The sequence below is a fragment of the Saccoglossus kowalevskii genome, chromosome 16 (assembly GCF_978046115.1).
Source record: "Saccoglossus kowalevskii chromosome 16, keSacKowa6.1, whole genome shotgun sequence".
Classification (NCBI taxonomy): domain Eukaryota; kingdom Metazoa; phylum Hemichordata; class Enteropneusta; family Harrimaniidae; genus Saccoglossus; species Saccoglossus kowalevskii.
This window is the reverse complement of record NC_140656.1, coordinates 12,590,246-12,608,680: the sequence shown is the minus strand read 5'-3', so window position 1 is coordinate 12,608,680 and position 18,435 is coordinate 12,590,246. Positions and strand designations below refer to the sequence as shown.

The 18,435-nt window shown below is 36.9% G+C and overlaps 1 protein-coding gene across 3 annotated transcripts in view; it reads right to left on the bottom strand.

Annotated features, from left to right (window-relative positions):
• Positions 1-9,489: 9,489 nt before the first annotated feature.
• The window catches only part of LOC102804781 (uncharacterized), a 55,239-nt gene continuing 46,293 nt past the window's right edge, over positions 9,490-18,435 (bottom strand). For all 3 annotated transcript variants that reach the window (XM_085491067.1, XM_085491069.1, XM_085491068.1), the window contains 4 exons: positions 16,550-16,755; positions 14,783-15,641; positions 13,785-13,904; positions 9,490-13,386 (listed from right to left, as the gene is read on the bottom strand). In XM_085491067.1, coding sequence (XP_085347193.1) covers positions 11,195-13,386; positions 13,785-13,904; positions 14,783-15,641; positions 16,550-16,755 — 3,377 coding nt within the window. In that variant the 3' untranslated portion in view covers positions 9,490-11,194. The remainder of the gene's footprint in view (positions 13,387-13,784; positions 13,905-14,782; positions 15,642-16,549; positions 16,756-18,435) is intronic.

The window sequence follows — 18,435 nt, the reverse complement described above, 5'->3', positions numbered from 1 at the left end:
TCGTCATCAATTTTATTTGTGTTTATCAATGATATAGTTCAGTGGGAAGATTCGTTTATGGGGGAAGATCATAATGCATATGTATGTAACAGCATTCATCCATTTGAGCAAACTGAGGGTATCAACAGAATATTATGAAAAATCTTAAATGTTACAGAGAACAGAGTTCCACTTTGTCATCAAATATCTGGAAAGGTTATATGCTTTACTTTATCATTGGCTGTCTGGAAAGGATAATGCTTCACTTCGTCATCAGATATCTGGAATGGATGTTCCCTCAAATGTCTGGGAAGGATATGCTTCACTTTTGCATCAGATATCTGGAATGGATGTTCCGTTTTGTCCTCAGATGTCTGGAAATGATATGCTTCACTTTTTCATCAGATGTATGGAAAGGAATTTCTCTTTTGTCATTGTTATCTAATGTATCAAAAGGAAGTTCCACTTTGTCGTCAGATATCTGGAAGGACATGCTTCACTTTGTCATCAGATATCTGGAATGGATGTTCTCTTTTGCCCTCAAATGTCTGGGAAGGTTATGCTTCACTTTGTCATTTGAGACATTTGTTTTTATACTAAAATATCTGACTTACTTTGAATAAAGCTGGAAATTATGTCCCTTAAAATAAGGCACCAATGTTTTTGTAAGATATTTACATCTTTTAAGGACATTCGGTAGACTGATTCCCCACTGTTTGTTCAACCCCAAAACTTGTTTGTATTCAAAATTAATTATGACAATGCATATTTATATTGAAACAAACTATGATAAAGGGAATTATATTATATAACAAAGGGCAAGGTCACCAGAGTTCAACTATGTTTAATCAAATGTATGGAAAGGTTGTTCCACGTCATCATGTCATGAGAAGGAAGGGTCATTAGCTGTCTAATGTATTGAGAGGATGTTCCACTTTCTCATTGGCTGTCTGATGTATCGAAAGGATGTCCTGTTTTGTCATCAGATATCTGGAAGGATTTGCTTCACTTTGTCAACAGATGTATGAAAAGGATGTACCATTTTGTCATTAGCTGTCCGGTGTATCAAAACGATGTTCTATTTTTTCATCAGATATTTTCTGGAAGGATATGCTTCACTTTGTCATCAGATGTATTGAGAGGATGTTCTACTTTCATATTGGCTGTCTGATGTATCAAAAGGTTGTTCCCAGTGTATCAAAACGATGTTCTATTTTTTCATCAGATATTTTCTGGAAGGATATGCTTCACTTTGTCAACAGATGTATTGAGAGGATGTTCCACTTTCATATTGGCTGTCTGATGTATCAAAAGGTTATTCCACTTTGTCATCAGATATCTGGAAATATATGCTTCACTTTGTCAACAGATGTATTGAGAGGATGTACCACTTTGTCATTAGCTGTCCGGTGTATCAAAACGATGTTCTATTTTTTCATCAGATATTTTCTGGAAGGATATGCTTCACTTTGTCAACAGATGTATTGTGAGGATGTTCCACTTTCTCATTGGCTGTCTGATGTATCAAAAAGATGTTCCATTTTTTCATCAGATATTTTCTGGAAGGATATGCTTCACTTTGTCAACAGATGTATCAAAAGGATATGTTCTACTTTGTCATCAAAGAAAGGATATGCTTCAATTTCTCCTCAGATGTCTGGGAACGATGTGCTTCACTTTGTCATCAGATATCTGGAAGGATATGCTTCACTTTGTCCTTACATGTATGGAAAAGATGTTCCACTTTGTCATTAGTTGCCAGGAATGATGTTCCAATTTATAACCAATTTGGCTAAATAGTTCTAGAATTCTGTTCTAGCTGCCATTCTAAATTTGATAATTTCAAACCTCAGACCTAAAGAACATATATTATACATGTAATAACATAACACGTTATTTTAAAGATTTTGTCATTGAGATTGCCCTTGGTGTTGTTAGATACCTACTTTGTTTCAAAATATTGTTGATTACTGGCAGACTTTTGCAGTATATACGTATTCACATTATTTGTATGGTATAAAACTAACCCAAACAATGGCTAACTCTTGATTGAAGCAATTAGTGATCATATGTCATTCCAGGAAATTGCCTCTAAAAGGGTATCTTTATATCATATACGAATTCTAATCTCAAAAATTGTCTTTGTACATAGTACCAACTGACATTTCAAGAATGTTTTACCAACAATATTACCCAGAAAGTATAATGGTAGGTATTGTCGCAAACTAAACAAATTTTATATGGTTCAACCCAATACACCTAAATAATTTCAAAACAGTCTGTGTATGATTTTCACATCAAGTCCTTTTCAACAACATGTATCCCGTTTGCTTAACAATTTCATACTGATTTTAAAAACGATATTTATAACCATCTAATGACAATTAACAATTACACATGAGCACACCATGCTAACATATAATTCTAAGTCATGATCAAATGTTTTCTGTACGAAACTTGATGTCTACATCAGACAAGTGACTTTGATTCCACCTGAGACCCCCTTTGTAACAGTGCATTAATTTAACCACAATCTATCTGTTCTTCATTAAATCCTTGGTTTGATGGCTTGGGTGAAAGATGAAAACACCCTACAGGCCCTAGCAAATAAAATGAGCTTGGAAATGTTTATCCTAGGTAGAAGAGAGGATATTGCTGTGAAGGTGCGGAAAACTGCTAATTGTAAAATTAAAATAATTCCTCTGTTCTGGAGACTAGTAGAAATCTGATCGTTTAGAACCTGTACAAATATGAAGCCAACGAAATCTCCTTAATCAGGTATTCGAATATATATATCAGAATAAAATTATTTCAGATTTATTTTCAATTTCTGTAGACATTCAGCAGCATACTAATAAGGAATTTGTCAGCATTGAGGGGCACACTATGTTTTTCACTGGAAAGCTGACACATATACCCCAGACCATTCGTCCCGGTGTTATCGCTATCGCCACACGAGACTCCAGCTTGTCTCCTATACAATTTTCCTTCCGCCCACTTAATTTAAAATTCATATGACCTTTGCACTGACATCGATAGCCAATCGCATTCGACCGCGGACGTCACTCTAAATAAACAACTGAATAAATTAATATACCATATTTGGAAGATAGCGGGTAAATTCAACGTTGTTGGTGTGTTCCTTCGGGTTCCGAAGTCGCACGAAACGAGTTCATGTTCCGTTATCTTTCGCAAGTAAAACAGGTCGATATGTATTAAACATGGCATTTGTTTTCTTGTTTTAACCCCCTTATTACGCAAGCTTCCGTCGAAGTGGTGTTTTTTTCGACGATTTGTGGCATGTTGCAAAACGAACGAAACATTGCGGCATTCTTAGCGGTGGATAAGGGATCGACTATGTCGTCACATTTATGTCTCGTTTGAAAGAGAATAAACAACCGCTCAGAAAAATATGTTGCTAACATTTAAGTGCGGTGCCGTGAAATCGCCTGCCCGACGTCCAAATTTCAAAAGGATGTTCGATTTGCAATGACGACCGTTCATATATATTTTTATATATTTTTTTATTAGACGCATAAAATCCTTAGGAAAGGATAAAAAGGGTCTTACAGAAAGAAATTAAATATGTACTAGGCGACGTTACTAATTACTACTAGGGTCGGTGTTTGCATTAAGAATTATAGAACAAAAGATCAGCAAAGCGGTGCTTTTGTCGGCGATTTTGTCAAAGGGAATATTGATAAAATGTTGCAAAACAGAATCGCGAGTTGGGTGAAAAATTGCGCCGGCGGCATTCTCAGCGATGGCGACACCCGAGAAACACCGTGTCACGGTGCATTCGTGCATCAGTACACCGAAGAAATACATACATATTGTTGCGGACGACTATTGTAGACTGTGTGTGTTCGTGTAGTCTTCGAGTTTGTGGACAGTTAAAGTCGTGTGTGAATTTATTCAAGCCAGGAAAAGCAGGAGGGATAACTTATGGAAATCGTCTTTCCAATTTGATCCAGTGCGACGTTGTGAAAGGAGCGACTCTGTCGTCTCATCTATGTCTAGTTTGTAAGAGAAAGATTGATAGCGCAGAAAAATCCGCCAATAATGTAAAACAGTGGCGTGAAATTGTCAGTCATTCTAATATCTCCCAACCTGTGAACGAAAGGATTAAGCGTGCTGCCTTGAAATCGCCTGCCAAAACTAAAATGGCGCGTGTCACGTGACTTTGTTTACTAAAGATAGCGTGGGCGTTTGATTGACACTCAACTCATTAGTATTCCACCAATCACAGCTACATCTACTTTCTGGATGTGCGCAGTCAAATTGTATAGGAGACAAGCTGGAGTCTCGTGTGGCGATAGCGATAACACCGGGACGAATGGTCTGGGGTATGACACATATGTTGTCTATCAGAAATGTTAACATACTGATAATATCATCCTCACTGTAGAAAATCTTCGTATTAGTCTTGTCCTTATGTCCACTACCCTACTTTACTATATTTGATATTTGTAAAGATTAGAACCAAAAACAGTTCTATTAAAAGTACTTGAATACTGAATGAAATCATGAATGGAATAGAATGGAATGTATGAAATGTATCTATCACATTTGAATTTATCGTACGTACGAGTTCGCGATTGGCAAAATCTTAGCAAAGAAAATATATTCTGCAGATTTATATAACATAATAGTCTTTTTAGAATTACCTATTAAATATTGTTTTACTTTAGGGTGTTCTTCCCAACTTCTGTAACTTTTTAATTCAGTTTATGCAGATACATTTTATTTATGGGCTAGTGTTTTGATAGCTCCCTTTCCATACAGCGTGCCCTTGTCATAAAACATGAGCAGTGTAACTTTTCCACAAATCGCGCACCCTAGTGGTGGATATCGCGTTGTTGACGTGAATGGGCGTGAATGGGTGGTTGAAGGCTTCCGCATAGTTTTAATCTGTAGTTCAATTCCGCATGACAAACCATCTCACTTACAAACTATTAAAGGTTCTATGGATAACATGACGATGCTATGGGGCGACGCCCTCACTGGCGTCGCCCCATAGCATCGTCATGACAACATCAATGCAACTTGGTGACACGTGTGTAACATATATGAATTTGGTTGTTCAGGATTACTTCAAAAAGTAGTTTGTGTTGTTTTCTCGAGTTTTCACCGGCTCCACCGGCGTTCCACAGCAGCGCGCGCAGAGCCCATAGAAATACGTGGTACAGTGGTGCGCGTCTTAGCAACGTAGAACGTCCGTGACGTAGCTCCGCCCCCGAGGATATAGATGAACTCAGGTGACATTAATGTTGGCTAGTAAGAAGTTGCCTTCGTTAGAACAGTATCATACCAATATAGGAAGTTGTAGTTTAAGATAAAACATTAATCTTGAACTAATTCCTGGCCCAGTACACTACAGCTACCAGATCTGGTAATTTCATTTGTGGACGATTGCTTCCGTACTCGCAAATTCCTTTGTCAATCGGAGTTTTAGATTTTGTGTCTACCCATTTCGACTTTGAAATGGTGGTTGCTAAGTGTGAATTAACTCTTCTGTTGTCTGAGTTAGATTTCACTTTGAATATATTCTTGAAACCTCTGTATGTTCTCAATTTAGATATGTTTTACTTTGTCAATTATGTCTTCATTGTTAACAATTCTTAATTGGTTGCTATTAGCAATTTGGGTTTATACTTCCTTGTACCATTTACTGTTAATTTTGTTGCTCAAACCTGCAGCGAAAGCGAGTGTCAAACAAACGTGCGAGAGCGTTTTATCGCAAGAATTGCCGTTGGTGACAAATCAAGTTTTAAACTCAAAGTAAATTAGGTGTAATTCAGTGACTCTGGTCCAACACTTCAAGCTAGTCTCATGAAAATAACGCAACACGACTGGATGGGACACCCTATGGTTAACAATTACGATGTTTGTTACTCATCTAACTAGTTTCAGTTTCGCGCAGTAGTTTTTTTTTTAAATAACATTTTTTGTTTGTTTACTTAGCAGTCACGTGACTACCATTGAATTATATAAAAAAAAAATACACAATTTTAGGAAGTGTGAAATAAGAGCTTTAATAAAATGTATACTTTACTATAGTTCAGGACAATTCTTATATGAAAATATCAAGTCTAATTATAATATCCCTGTTAAGTCTACTACATCTAAGAGTAATATTTGTATTCATTATGCAATTGTAATATTTGATCACGTGAAAATATCTAATAGGTGTCTGTGAAATTCTCTGTAAACGCACATTTTAGGAGTATTTTTCAGAAGACAAGTATAAACCGGCAGTAGTTTAAGTGTACATCCTCGATGTCAGATTTATAAATACACTATGGTATATGGCTAACTAATCAGATGAATGTAAATAAGACCCTTCTCTGTTCATACAAAATCATCAACATTCGCACAGCACAATTACCTCAGTAAATGTTTATTGAAGAAAGACATGTACGTGGGATTTCAAATACTAGTAGTCAAACTATAATCTATTTCAAGGGCCTATCTTGAATTCCTTTAATATTGGATTGAGTTTTAGTGGAATTTCGTCCCAAAATTTCACGTTACATTTCATGTTACACAGTCATAAAGGACGTGTAATAGAAAAGACAGCCATAGACAGGAGCTTAAAGCGCGATGGTCGTTGCGCAGCGCGTGTTCGAATTTCATTTTAAATAACAATATATTTTACACGCGTTGTATACGTCGCTATGAGTCCCATATTGAACAGGACGCGGCGCGACGACTGCTGCCCTTTAATGGGTTAAAACGTGCTTGAAAAAGGTAATATTCATGTAACAACATTTACAGCACTTTCCATTAGAAAATTCTGCAGCAAATAAACTTGGTTAATACAATAAGACGGCTTATATTAGGGCATTATGACGTACCACTGAAACAATATCGTACATTGCTTTAGTGAGCTTGAAAACATCTTCCTATAGTCATAGAATTTGTAATTTATATTTTCAAACAAAATTAGTGTAAAAACAAACTTGAAGGAAATCAGGAATCAAGACACCTATGCAGTCGCCCACTCAACTTGAGTTTAGGGATTTTATTTTCACTCAGGATCCTTAAAAACAATAGTTAAAGGGCGCCACGCATGCGCGAGATATATGGGTATCAAATAAACAAAGATGGCGACTTTGACTGTTGCGCAGATCAACGAGTACAAACTGAGATGTTACCAAGCTTTAATTAACCAATTTTCATGTTATTGGAAGGTACCGAAGGAGTCATCGGCGGTAATGAGTGCAAGCCGCGCCCAGGTAAAACCTCATACTTGTGATTTCCATTAGAAGAGCGCATTGGATTGTGGGAAAATGTTTATCAACACAAATGATGCACATGCGCATCGCGACGAGTGCCGCTTTAAACTACTGTCATACCATGGGTGGGGGTATCATTACACGGGTGGAGAAGATCACAACATAAAATAGGAAGATCACTTCATAGGGTGGAGGTGGTAATCTATGCATACAGATTACCGATATATATATATATAGTACCTCTGATAGTACATAACATGGACAGACAGGCACGTTTCGCAGAATTGTGTTGTAAGATAAGATAAGATAACTTTATTGACATTATTCTTTCTATAGAAGATGAACATAGTCAAGTGAAATAAAAAAAAAAAGTAAAAAGGATAATCAAAAAATTAAAATAACAGATTAATTAAAAGGCAATTAAAAGGTAGTACAGAATCAGGTGTTTTATTAATACACACCTGTTTGCATTATAAACACACCAAGCTTAATGTGGCAGTTTGACATAATGTAAATAAATTTATCGGGATGATCCATTGAAGTAAAATTAGGATTATCCTTGTGTAAGTCTGTAAAAAGTATCTGCCTCATTTTATTGTGCTGTGGGCAGTCCATAATGTAATGGTACTCATCCATGTTGTATGCTGCCCTCTATGTTTTATCAGTGTCTATGCTGTGAACTTTCGTTTTCATCGTGAGGGTACGAGTCCGGCTATTCAATTAGTCTCCCCTCTGATAATCTGTAAGGGTATCATAGGGTTGTGGTTTGCTGTATATTGGCTGGATATAATGCGAGGGTTGACTGCATTGCAATATTAAGGTGTGACTGCTTTTCACTTGTCATGGATCTCGGCGGATTGGTACATTTTGGCAGATAAAGCGTGAATCAAAACATGGCCGCCTCTTATGTAGTGATATTTCCAATAATTAGTATCGCTGGGAGAGTGCTTGCTTACACAAGATTTCCAAGCCGTGTGTGTTTGCATGCATGCAAGCACAGTACTTATAATTATAATTTCAATTTAGTCCTGTTCAATATGATATAAATACGTTTTTTTTTTTTTGTACTTTGAAAATTTAGTTATGTGTTATAACACAATTTGTTTTACACAAATCAGCTGTCAATGTGGAGACGTTGACCTACATATCATGATACAGGCTTATTGTCATGCATCTATAGCTAGCGACATATACCGGGTATACACAGATTAATGGCCTTCTGAAATTCAGTGTGGGTTTGTTATTTGAATACACATGTATATATAATAAATATTATTACAAGAGGGCTAGTACACAGTCAGCTGGCTACTAGTGATAATAAAATAAATGCTATTACCGGTAATTATATTTACTTTACAAGGGCGCATCTTGAACGGCTGCCCTATATACATTGTAGTAAATATCGTTAAATTAATCACATTTATTTTATTATCAGTTGCACCCCAGCTGACTGGGTGAGCACCAGTTACAGGCAGAATTGCAATCACTTGGAGATTACACTTAATGTTTGCACAAAACATACTGTATATGTACCTTAATTTTTTTCACCACCAGTTCATTTTTTCATCACAAAATAGTCCTGTTTATAGTCTGCGACTTCCTTCAGAAGATTGGTGGGATAAAAATAGCCAAATTTATTTTAGTAAAAACTGAAAATTGACTGTTGGCTCCAAAATTAGGGATTATTTCCAGATATATTGGAGTATATAGAAACAAAGCGCGGAAATATTTGGGCTAGAAAGTCTGGTGGTGAAAGGGTTAACCATGTTACACATTGATTCCTCGTGACATGATGCATCTCAACTCATTCAATGCTAGCAGTTGACGATTGAAGACCCAACGAGATGAAACTTTTGAGTGATGAATATAACTGGATGCTGCAATCATCCACTTCTTGGTCTAGACTGGCTCAGCCGTGGAAATTTCATGTATTTTTTCTTTTACATTTTGATCTGACACAAAATTACCATGATTCTACTGCATATGCATTTCTAATATTCATGATGTGCAGTGACATTATGGAAGCCAGGTGTGTGCTTACGCAAAGAATTCTGAGCATCATGGTCACATGTGTTCTCCTTGCATAGAACATGTTGGATCAAAAGATGTCTTCTCGTTGGTCGACAGCTTACAATTCATGCTACCCATTAGCATATTTACCACCTCAAAAAATGTAACGACAAGGAATTATCATATAAAACGATAAAATTGTAACGACTAGGCCAGTCTTCTCCGAGTTAATAGCAAATATACGAAAGTCGAAGAATAGGTGTAGGCCTGGGTGGAATTCACTTTATTGTGGAAACTCATCTAAGTTGATAAAATTGAAGCAATCAAGGTCCTGCCACTGATCCAGGAGAATTGGCAGAGAAAACAATGTTGAAGCTATAAACAGTGGCAGGTAAACATTTCAAAATTCACTGTCTGTGATCCAATCTGATTACTTTTAATTGGTGGCGCCTCTAAATGCACCTGACCAATTACCAATCTAGAAACTGCAAAAAAACCTTTTTCCAAGTAAGGCATGCGTTCATTGGTCTCTTACTAGGAAACTTCATTTATGAAAACAAATATTATTTACTTACTATGTTATTTCTACTTCTGTTGTGTAAACAAACAACAAAATAAACTTAAACATGTTTTTTTTTTTTTTTGATTTCAACAAAATTTTTTTATTGAGAAGCCACGTTTTCAAGAATAAATTCACATGATGAAGTTTATGTGTACCACATGTACTTAATGTAACTACACTGCCGATAGTATTCACAAATCTACAAAGCTTAAAGCGGAAGGGTCGTTACCTGCGTACACGCAGAAATTGAGTCCCAAGCGACGATAACACACGCTAAAAACGCACAGGCTCATGTGTAGATGCTTGTTTGTAAACAATGACACGCTATGGGCATCGGACGTATGCGCAGGTGACGACTTCCCCGCTTTAACACAAGGAGCACCTTGTTTACATAAATATTTGTGAATAATGATAAAAATATCAACTCCACTGAGCAATAAACAAGGTGGAGCAGTCCAATGAAATTCCAGCATCCAGCAACATACATAAATTCAAAAATAAACATGTAAGCAAAAAAAATAATAATTATAATATATATATATTTCCTTTGACCCTCTGTAGTATGCATAAAGGAAAATTCTAAGAATGACCATATGACTTGGGGGAGGGGGGACAACACTGCATGTGATAATCAATGAGTTAAATCATGATTATTGTACAGGTAGTTAGTTTATAGAGTTAAAATATAAATGTTTCTACGTCCTAAAAATAAGACACTGTCTTATCCACTCATCAGGTACACATTTCACATGAACAATGTTAGGTACACAATTTTTTCAGGACTTCAAAAATAGCAAACATGATTGTAAATACTGATTACAATCAAAGAAGACACTCGTAACTGCTATAAATAACTCGCTCCAGGTGTTACCAAAGTGAGGCTCGGTGGTACCAAAGTGAGGCTTGGTGGTAATAGAGTGAGACTCGGTGGTACCAAAGTGAGGCTTGGTGGTAATAGAGTGAGGCTCGGTGGTACCAAAGTGAGGCTCGGTGGTACCAAAGTGAGGCTCGGTGGTACCAAAGTGAGGCTCAGTGGTACAAAAGTGAGGCTCAGTGGTACAAAAGTGAGGCTCGGTGGTCCTAAGTAAAGCTTAGTGTTTCAGTGAGACTTGGTGTTACCAGCATGAGATTCTGTACCAGAGCGAAGTTTTGAGGCATTTATACACATCATAACTGACTCTATTGTAGATAATAATCAGTCAATAAATACCACTTATTAGTACTGTGTCTTGTGTCTTGAAAGCAAAGTTATTGTTTTAAGACTTTTTAGAGCAATAGAAAAATAGGTGTTCCACACTATGTGACAAGACTTGTACGAGACTGTTCAAGATTGGATAAGTTAGTCCATGTGGTTTCTACCTGATGGTTCACATCTTGCACACAGAAGCAGAGTCAGTTAGTTAATTTAGTCTGATTCAATGTCAGATAGTGTTTCATACTGGGATGAAAGCAGAGGAGCAGGTTCTCTTTCTCTGGAGGTAGTAGAACTACTAATAGGACTTGGTGCAGAACGAATGCCAACAGTGTTACTGCCAAGTCCACGTAGAGATAAGGCAGAAAATGGAAAAGGATTAGCATAACCAGTTTGTGATGAGGAAGGATGTGAAGAGCTTCCAATCATAGATGATCCTGACGTACTGGCATGGGATACAGACGAATTAGGTAGCATCCCTGACTGCGACATTTTACCATTACCGCTACTTGAAATACCTTGTGCTTCTGATTCTTGTCCAGGTGAGACAGGTTTAGCTGAATGGTGTCCTCTTTCCATGCTGCTTGATGAGGCTGTCGCAGTGACTGATGCACCTTCGCATGAGGTAGTTGCAGTTATAGAAGTATCAGTCTCGGCTGAATCAGTGCTTGAATGCCTTGGACTGCTAGATCTGGCTTGTGCTTCACGTCTTGAAATAGACACTTCTGCCTCATGACAGCTTTCTGCATCAGATATATCAGAGATATTCTCAGCTTCACGTTTTTGTGAATGAAGTTGAAGATTTTGACTTGAATCAACTGTTTGGGCAGAGGATACATCAGCTCCCATCGTAGCATCTATGACATCTTCAATCGACTTTTGAAGATCAAAATATCCTGTCCGTTTCTTCGGTATGATCTTAGATGTTATGGAGTCTGCCGTAATGAAATGTGAACTGGTTGGCGAGGTAGATTTGCTCTTATGTGTGGATATAAGCATACTGGTTGCTTTGTATCTATCACTGTTATCAACAGGTCGACTTCTAAAAGGAGAGACATGTCCTGCAGACGTGGCAACGACTCTGCTACTATCAGTTACTTCTGGACTGCTTCTTGGTTTAGCAGATTTATGTTGATCTGCTGATGAACCTGATTCTGGCTGCAGACCAGTATCTGGTGTAGGTGGTGTGCCTCCATTGCTATCATGTGTTGTATCAGCTATTGCACCACTTACTTCAGGGTGCACCCTCATGGACAGCTGCTTTTTTGGTATTGATCGAGGCTTACTGCTTTGTGACTTAGGGAATGATTCTGTTGAAAGAGAGGTATTCCTGCTAGAGTCTGCAAAGGTACCACTAACAGCTGTAGCCTCACTGGTATTACTGTCAGGTGCTGGTGGTGAGATTGGCTCAATATCAATATTGAGCATACTTTGCATGGAACGCATCTCGGATTTACCAAAAGATCCACTCATCATTCGGTCTGATTCATTCAAACATGATGAATGTGTCGCAGATGAAATACTAGCTGACGTACTTGTTTCAGGGGAATTGCTTCTTCTAGATGGTCCAGTTATGGAACTGCTTGCAGGCTTACTCAATACATTAAAAGTTGTTGAAGCCATTTCTGATGTTGGAGTCCGATGTCGTCTGTCTTTAGTTACAGATTTAGTGGCTGCTCCTTCATTTCCACCAACACTAGTGTCTGATTCTGTTTCAGAACCATATGAAGATTCTGCAGACCCAACAGATCGTCCATAGTCCTGAGAAATAATTGAATCAATATGCTCTCCCAGAGTGATTGGACGGTTCAACTTTTCTCTTCTGAAGACCAACGAGTGTAACTCAGTCCTAGCATCTTCAGAAACACCCTTTTCAGGACCTTTACCCTCTCCAGTGGATTCTACCGCTGATTGTAACTTTTTTGTTGAATCATCTTTCTGAGTGGAATCAGATTCTTTTCTAACAACACGACTTGCTTCAGCAGGTTCTTCACTAGCTGACATTGGTTGGTTGATTGATCTTGTAATTATAACATCAATTAAATTTGCGGCCGTTAATGATGGTTTTGATTTCTTTCCTGGTTCATTTTCAACTTCAGTTTGTTTATCTTTTTCAAACAATGCTGCGAATATTGCAGAAGCTTCTTGATGCATTGGTGTCTCGTGGCTGCTGCAACTACTGTTACCACTACTACTTGCAGATTCTTTTGTAGATTTTTCAGGTTTGGGTTCATGTGGCCGTGTCGTTTCTTTCTTTTCTCTCATCACTTCCATAGATGTTCTTCTTTCTGGTTGATTTCTATGATGGCTTTCCCATTCATAATGCTTTCGTGTTGGGTAATGCATTCCAGGATGTCCACTCAGATCTTGTGGCTTCTCATGTGCAACGCCTCTTGGGGAATGTACTGTAAAATAACAAATAACACAATATATACCACTTTCACTAAATCTGTATGTGTTTTATAGAATATCTGTTATACTTTTTGAACCCAAACTTTAAATATGCAATATAGATGTAATTTTCAATATTGTTCAATGCTACATATTGAAGATATTAGATTATGTTTTATCACAAAGAATCTAGCATTTTGAATTGGCAATATTAAAGACAAATTAAAAGTAATTGATGACTTGCAGTAGCTGCAATATAGATGTAATTTTTAATATTGTTCAAAGCTATATATTATAGATATTAGATTATGTTTTATCACAAATAATCTAGCATTTCCAATTCGGCAAGATTAAAGACAGATTAACCTATAAACATAAACTATATATAAAAGTAACTAATGACTTGCAGTACCTTGCATGCCTGGTGAAGATTGCCTTGCTCTGTGTTTAGGAATCTCCAAAGTGGGTGCTGATACTGCAGCGTCAACCAGTACATTAAATGCATCACTTCCATTAGTTTGACCTCTGTTAGCTGTGAAGTATAAAAGTTTATATCTAGAGGTGGACTTTCAAAAAACGTGGGGGCGGGGGCAGAAAAACTAAGCAAAATATTTGTTTTCTATATGTCAAATTTAAAATACATCAGGCTCTTATGGAAGAAGAATATGAAAACAGAAAAGGTAAACTGATACTGACTGATGCTAAAAGACAAGAGGGAATATGCACAGCACCACTTGCATCTTGAATATAAATACCACTAGAATAAGGAGGATGCAAGTTAATGTAGGTACATATTAATATGAGATTATTAAAAGGATACCTCAAAGTATACACTCACACTGTACAGCAGGAGTATCGATTGACACAAAGCGGAGGTCGATGTGACAGCGTACTGTCTGAGTGCATACTTTGAGGTATCCTCATAATAATCTTATTATTATACATCTTTTCTTTCCAAAGATACATCATGGGAATGCCGAAATCTAAAATGTTTAGAACAGAATCAGCCAACTTTGTGTGGCGTCTGGTAAAAACCTGGAGGCAACCATGTTTGCTTTTATTATTACAGGACGCTTATGCACGTAATCATTCCATATTTGGAATTCGCATTTCCTAATATGGTAGGATAAAAATACCGTACGCTGTAACTTATGACGTTACGGTGACATATGTATAATAATATATACAATATTTGCTTTAGTAGTTAAAGTCACAAGTCAAAGGTCAACAAATCAAAAAACAAATCGATGTGCATATGCCTCCCAATATGATTTAAATTCAGTACCAACTTTGAATAAATTGGTCAAGGATTGTCCAAGAAATGATGTCAGATTGGTGAACGAAACTAAAAACACAGACTATGTCTGCATTGTCTATAGGATATGAAGAATACAACAAAAGTAGACTTACAGGTAGTTGTAGGTGGTGGAAATATTGATCCAGGAGTGTGCTGCTGCTGCTGCTGCTGCTGCTGCTGCTGCTGCTGCTGCTGCTGCTGATGATGATGATGATGATGTTGTCTATGTTGTCCTGCAGATGACTGAGTTTGTCTGCCAGTACCATGTGTACCCTGTGTATGTGGTGGCAGTGATCCAACTGAAACTGGCCCAGCTGTTGACACCATAGTACCACCACCACTAACAGAATGTGGCACCATTGACGGATGATGTCTGACAGGCATACCATGTTGTAAGCTACTACTCACACTAACTGTAGGCCCTCCAGCCGGACTATTACCTCTCACATGGTGATGCTGTTTCATGTGCTGATGAGGCCATGACCGTGATAGTACATGTTGCTGGGCATATTCACCAGCAGCGCTAGTTTGCAAAGCTGGATTTGGCGAGCTTCTTTCACGATGTTGTTGCATCGGCGATGCTGTTTGTTGTATTCGGCCTTCAGCAGGATGTTGTCCTCCATGTTGGCCACTATGTAGAATCCCATGTTGACCACCGTGCTGTCCACCATGTTGACCACTATGCTGGCTGCTAATTTGACCACCATGTTGATTATGTTGTTGATTATGTTGTCCACCATGTTGCCCACCATGTTGACTATGTTGCCCACCATGTTGACTATGTTGTCCACCATGTTGACTATGTTGCCCACCATGTTGCCCACCATGTTGACCACCATGTTGACCACCATGTTGACCACCATGTGCACTGGCCACAGCATGTGGACTCAGTGTATGATGTCCATGTGGAGATATCTGATGATGTCCTGGATGCACATACACTTTATTGTGTTGTGGTACATACATAAGAGACTGTGAATAAAAATCTCTGATTTAGTCATATGAGAAATGACAATATTAATTACCTAGACCAAATGAACATGTAAAACATAATAATCCAGAAACTTTTATAGCCTCCTAAAAAAGACACTGATAATGCCTAATCTCTGTATTGTTTTCATTGATAGTTGATCTCAATGCAGTACAAGTCACATGTAGTTAGCAAAAAAGCTCCATGCATCATCATTATGTCATTTTTAATGCAGGATGACAAGAATGTGAATGATTCTGATAAAAAGTTTGAATAAAACTGCCCTGTTTCATGGGAAATGTTTTGATACGTATAGACATGGACATTTCAAGATTGTCGACATTTTTATGAGTAATTGATTGAAAACTTTCAACTGAATCATGCAATATACTGAGGAATCAGCATTGATATAGATAACACAGCGCCAGTCAAATCTAAAAAAAATATGATATGAACATATGGTACATGTATATCACAATATGCATAATGATCATCTGAATGAAATCGGTTTATTTTCGTGAAATGGTTCTGAACAATAGGATCAAATCACAAAATCAAATAATCTATGGTATTACCTTGTGTGGAATCTGAATGAGGCAATATATTAGTGAGGAATCTGCAAGGGTATGATTCTCAAAACAAGCTACTAAAAAAACAATTTAATTTATTTTGATGTTTTGAGCAGCAATGCAAAATATGTAAACTTTGACCATTTCCATGACATTTGGGACACTCGTTTATCAAATTTTTTTTGAGGACACCAAAATCTTTTTAATTTCCAGAATCATGGTATTAAAGTATAAACCATGTAATGTAAGCATGAAAAAGATGACATATAATCTTCATTTTGGCTTGAAACTTTTTTCTCCTTGACAAGTTCTGTAGTAATATATGTGTGAACTCAACTTACCTGTGTTACTAATGGTGCAGCACCATATACATATGCAGGATTAGGATGATTTGGTGGTTCTACTATATGCGACTGTGTTGGGGAATAACGCTTGACAGGGTGGGCAGTGTCCACACCTCTAGGAGAGAGTCTGGCATCTTTATTACTACCATGGCTTGGATACGGAGACTGAGTTTGACTCATCTGTCTGGCAATCATAAAGTCACCTAATAGCAAACAAACAATGCAATCAATATATGAAATATAAATCGTACTCACATGATGGTTACAACACATAAACCAGTTTTTTGTGTACCATAATCATCAAGTGAGCATAATTAATCAAATCTGTAACATGGCTTTCACAAATTGGCATTTTTGTTTGTACTTTGATCTTGTATACCATGCCATAAACATGTTATTCTCGGGAGTGGCGCTCTGTTCTAAATGTTCTTTGTTGTTAAGACATGTACCACTGTACCATGCATTTCTATGGGCTCTGTGAAAACTGCTGTGGAACACCGGTCAAAGAGCTGGTGAAATTGGCTATTGAAAATCAAGATAACAGTATAAATTTAAAATTTGAAGTAATCCTAAGCAACCAAATTGATATACGTTGCACACGCAGGGGTAATCTTGGTACACTTAACAGGGGAGTCTCTACCTCTGTTTTCACTGTGATGGTTGCCAGATACAAATACAAATACCCGGATGTCAGCCACCCCTGCCCCCCACCCCCCGAGAATAATATACAGGTAACCATAGTAATTGTAGAACACTCATTGGCCAATTCAAGACAGCTGCGTTACAAATATAATGATATACCAATACAAAATATGTTGAGAGCAACTTTATATGGTTGACCACAGAGAAGAAAACATGCATTTTCAAGTTTCCACTTTGATTTTGTTTGATAAATTTTTAGTGACCAACATTCACACTCAACTATTAAGATAATCAATACAGTTTCCACACTACACGACTCTTAAAGATGAAATGGAGAAATTTTCATGTGAGAATATTTAAATTATATACCGATATTTTAATTTTACAGTGAAAACCACTACGATGTTGTCGTTGAGATTGCTAAACAACTGATTACCTACTTTGTATCAAGATATTGTTGATTACGGGCAGCCTTGATGTATTTACACTATTTCTATTACCGGTATGTTTGCAGGCAATTGAAAATAATTTGAAACAAAGTACTAGGTAATCAGTTGTAATCTTACAACATCCAAAACAATCTCAATGGCAAAATGTTGGTGGGTTTCATTGTAAATATATTTTAAAGCTGGTTTTATTTAAAAAGGGAGGGGGCATTCTTAAATACACACATTTTGTTTTTCAGATTTCAAAGATTTTGTTTTTGTTTTGTGAACAGAGAAAAAAAAATAAAGAGTCATTTTCTCAAAAAACCCTTTTTTTTTATTGGTATAATCTTACAATAGAAAATTCTTAATATTTCTTAGGAACTGTATAGATCAATTAATGAAGTCACACACGCACAAAACTCACTCAACAACTACTAAAATTTCCAGTTTCACAAACACACATATATATCAGAGATTTAAAACTGATCACAAAATCGTTGTTTGGGGAAAATATTGTCTAATAAAAAATACATGCCATATTTTCTCTATTAGTATTGCATCCACTTATGTAAATGTTGTAGGTGTGACTAAGATCAACATAAGTCATATTTTAATGATTCAGTATTGAAACATAGCATACATATTATAACCTTGTCCATATCATATCATGTCATATCAGTATTTATAATACACTCATCTAATTTACATATTTATTTACTTCCACTTCTTAAAATGTTTTATTTCTGCCAAAATTGTACCCAATATCTTGACAATGCACTATCTAGCTACACCAAAATTGAACTTGGTTGGTAT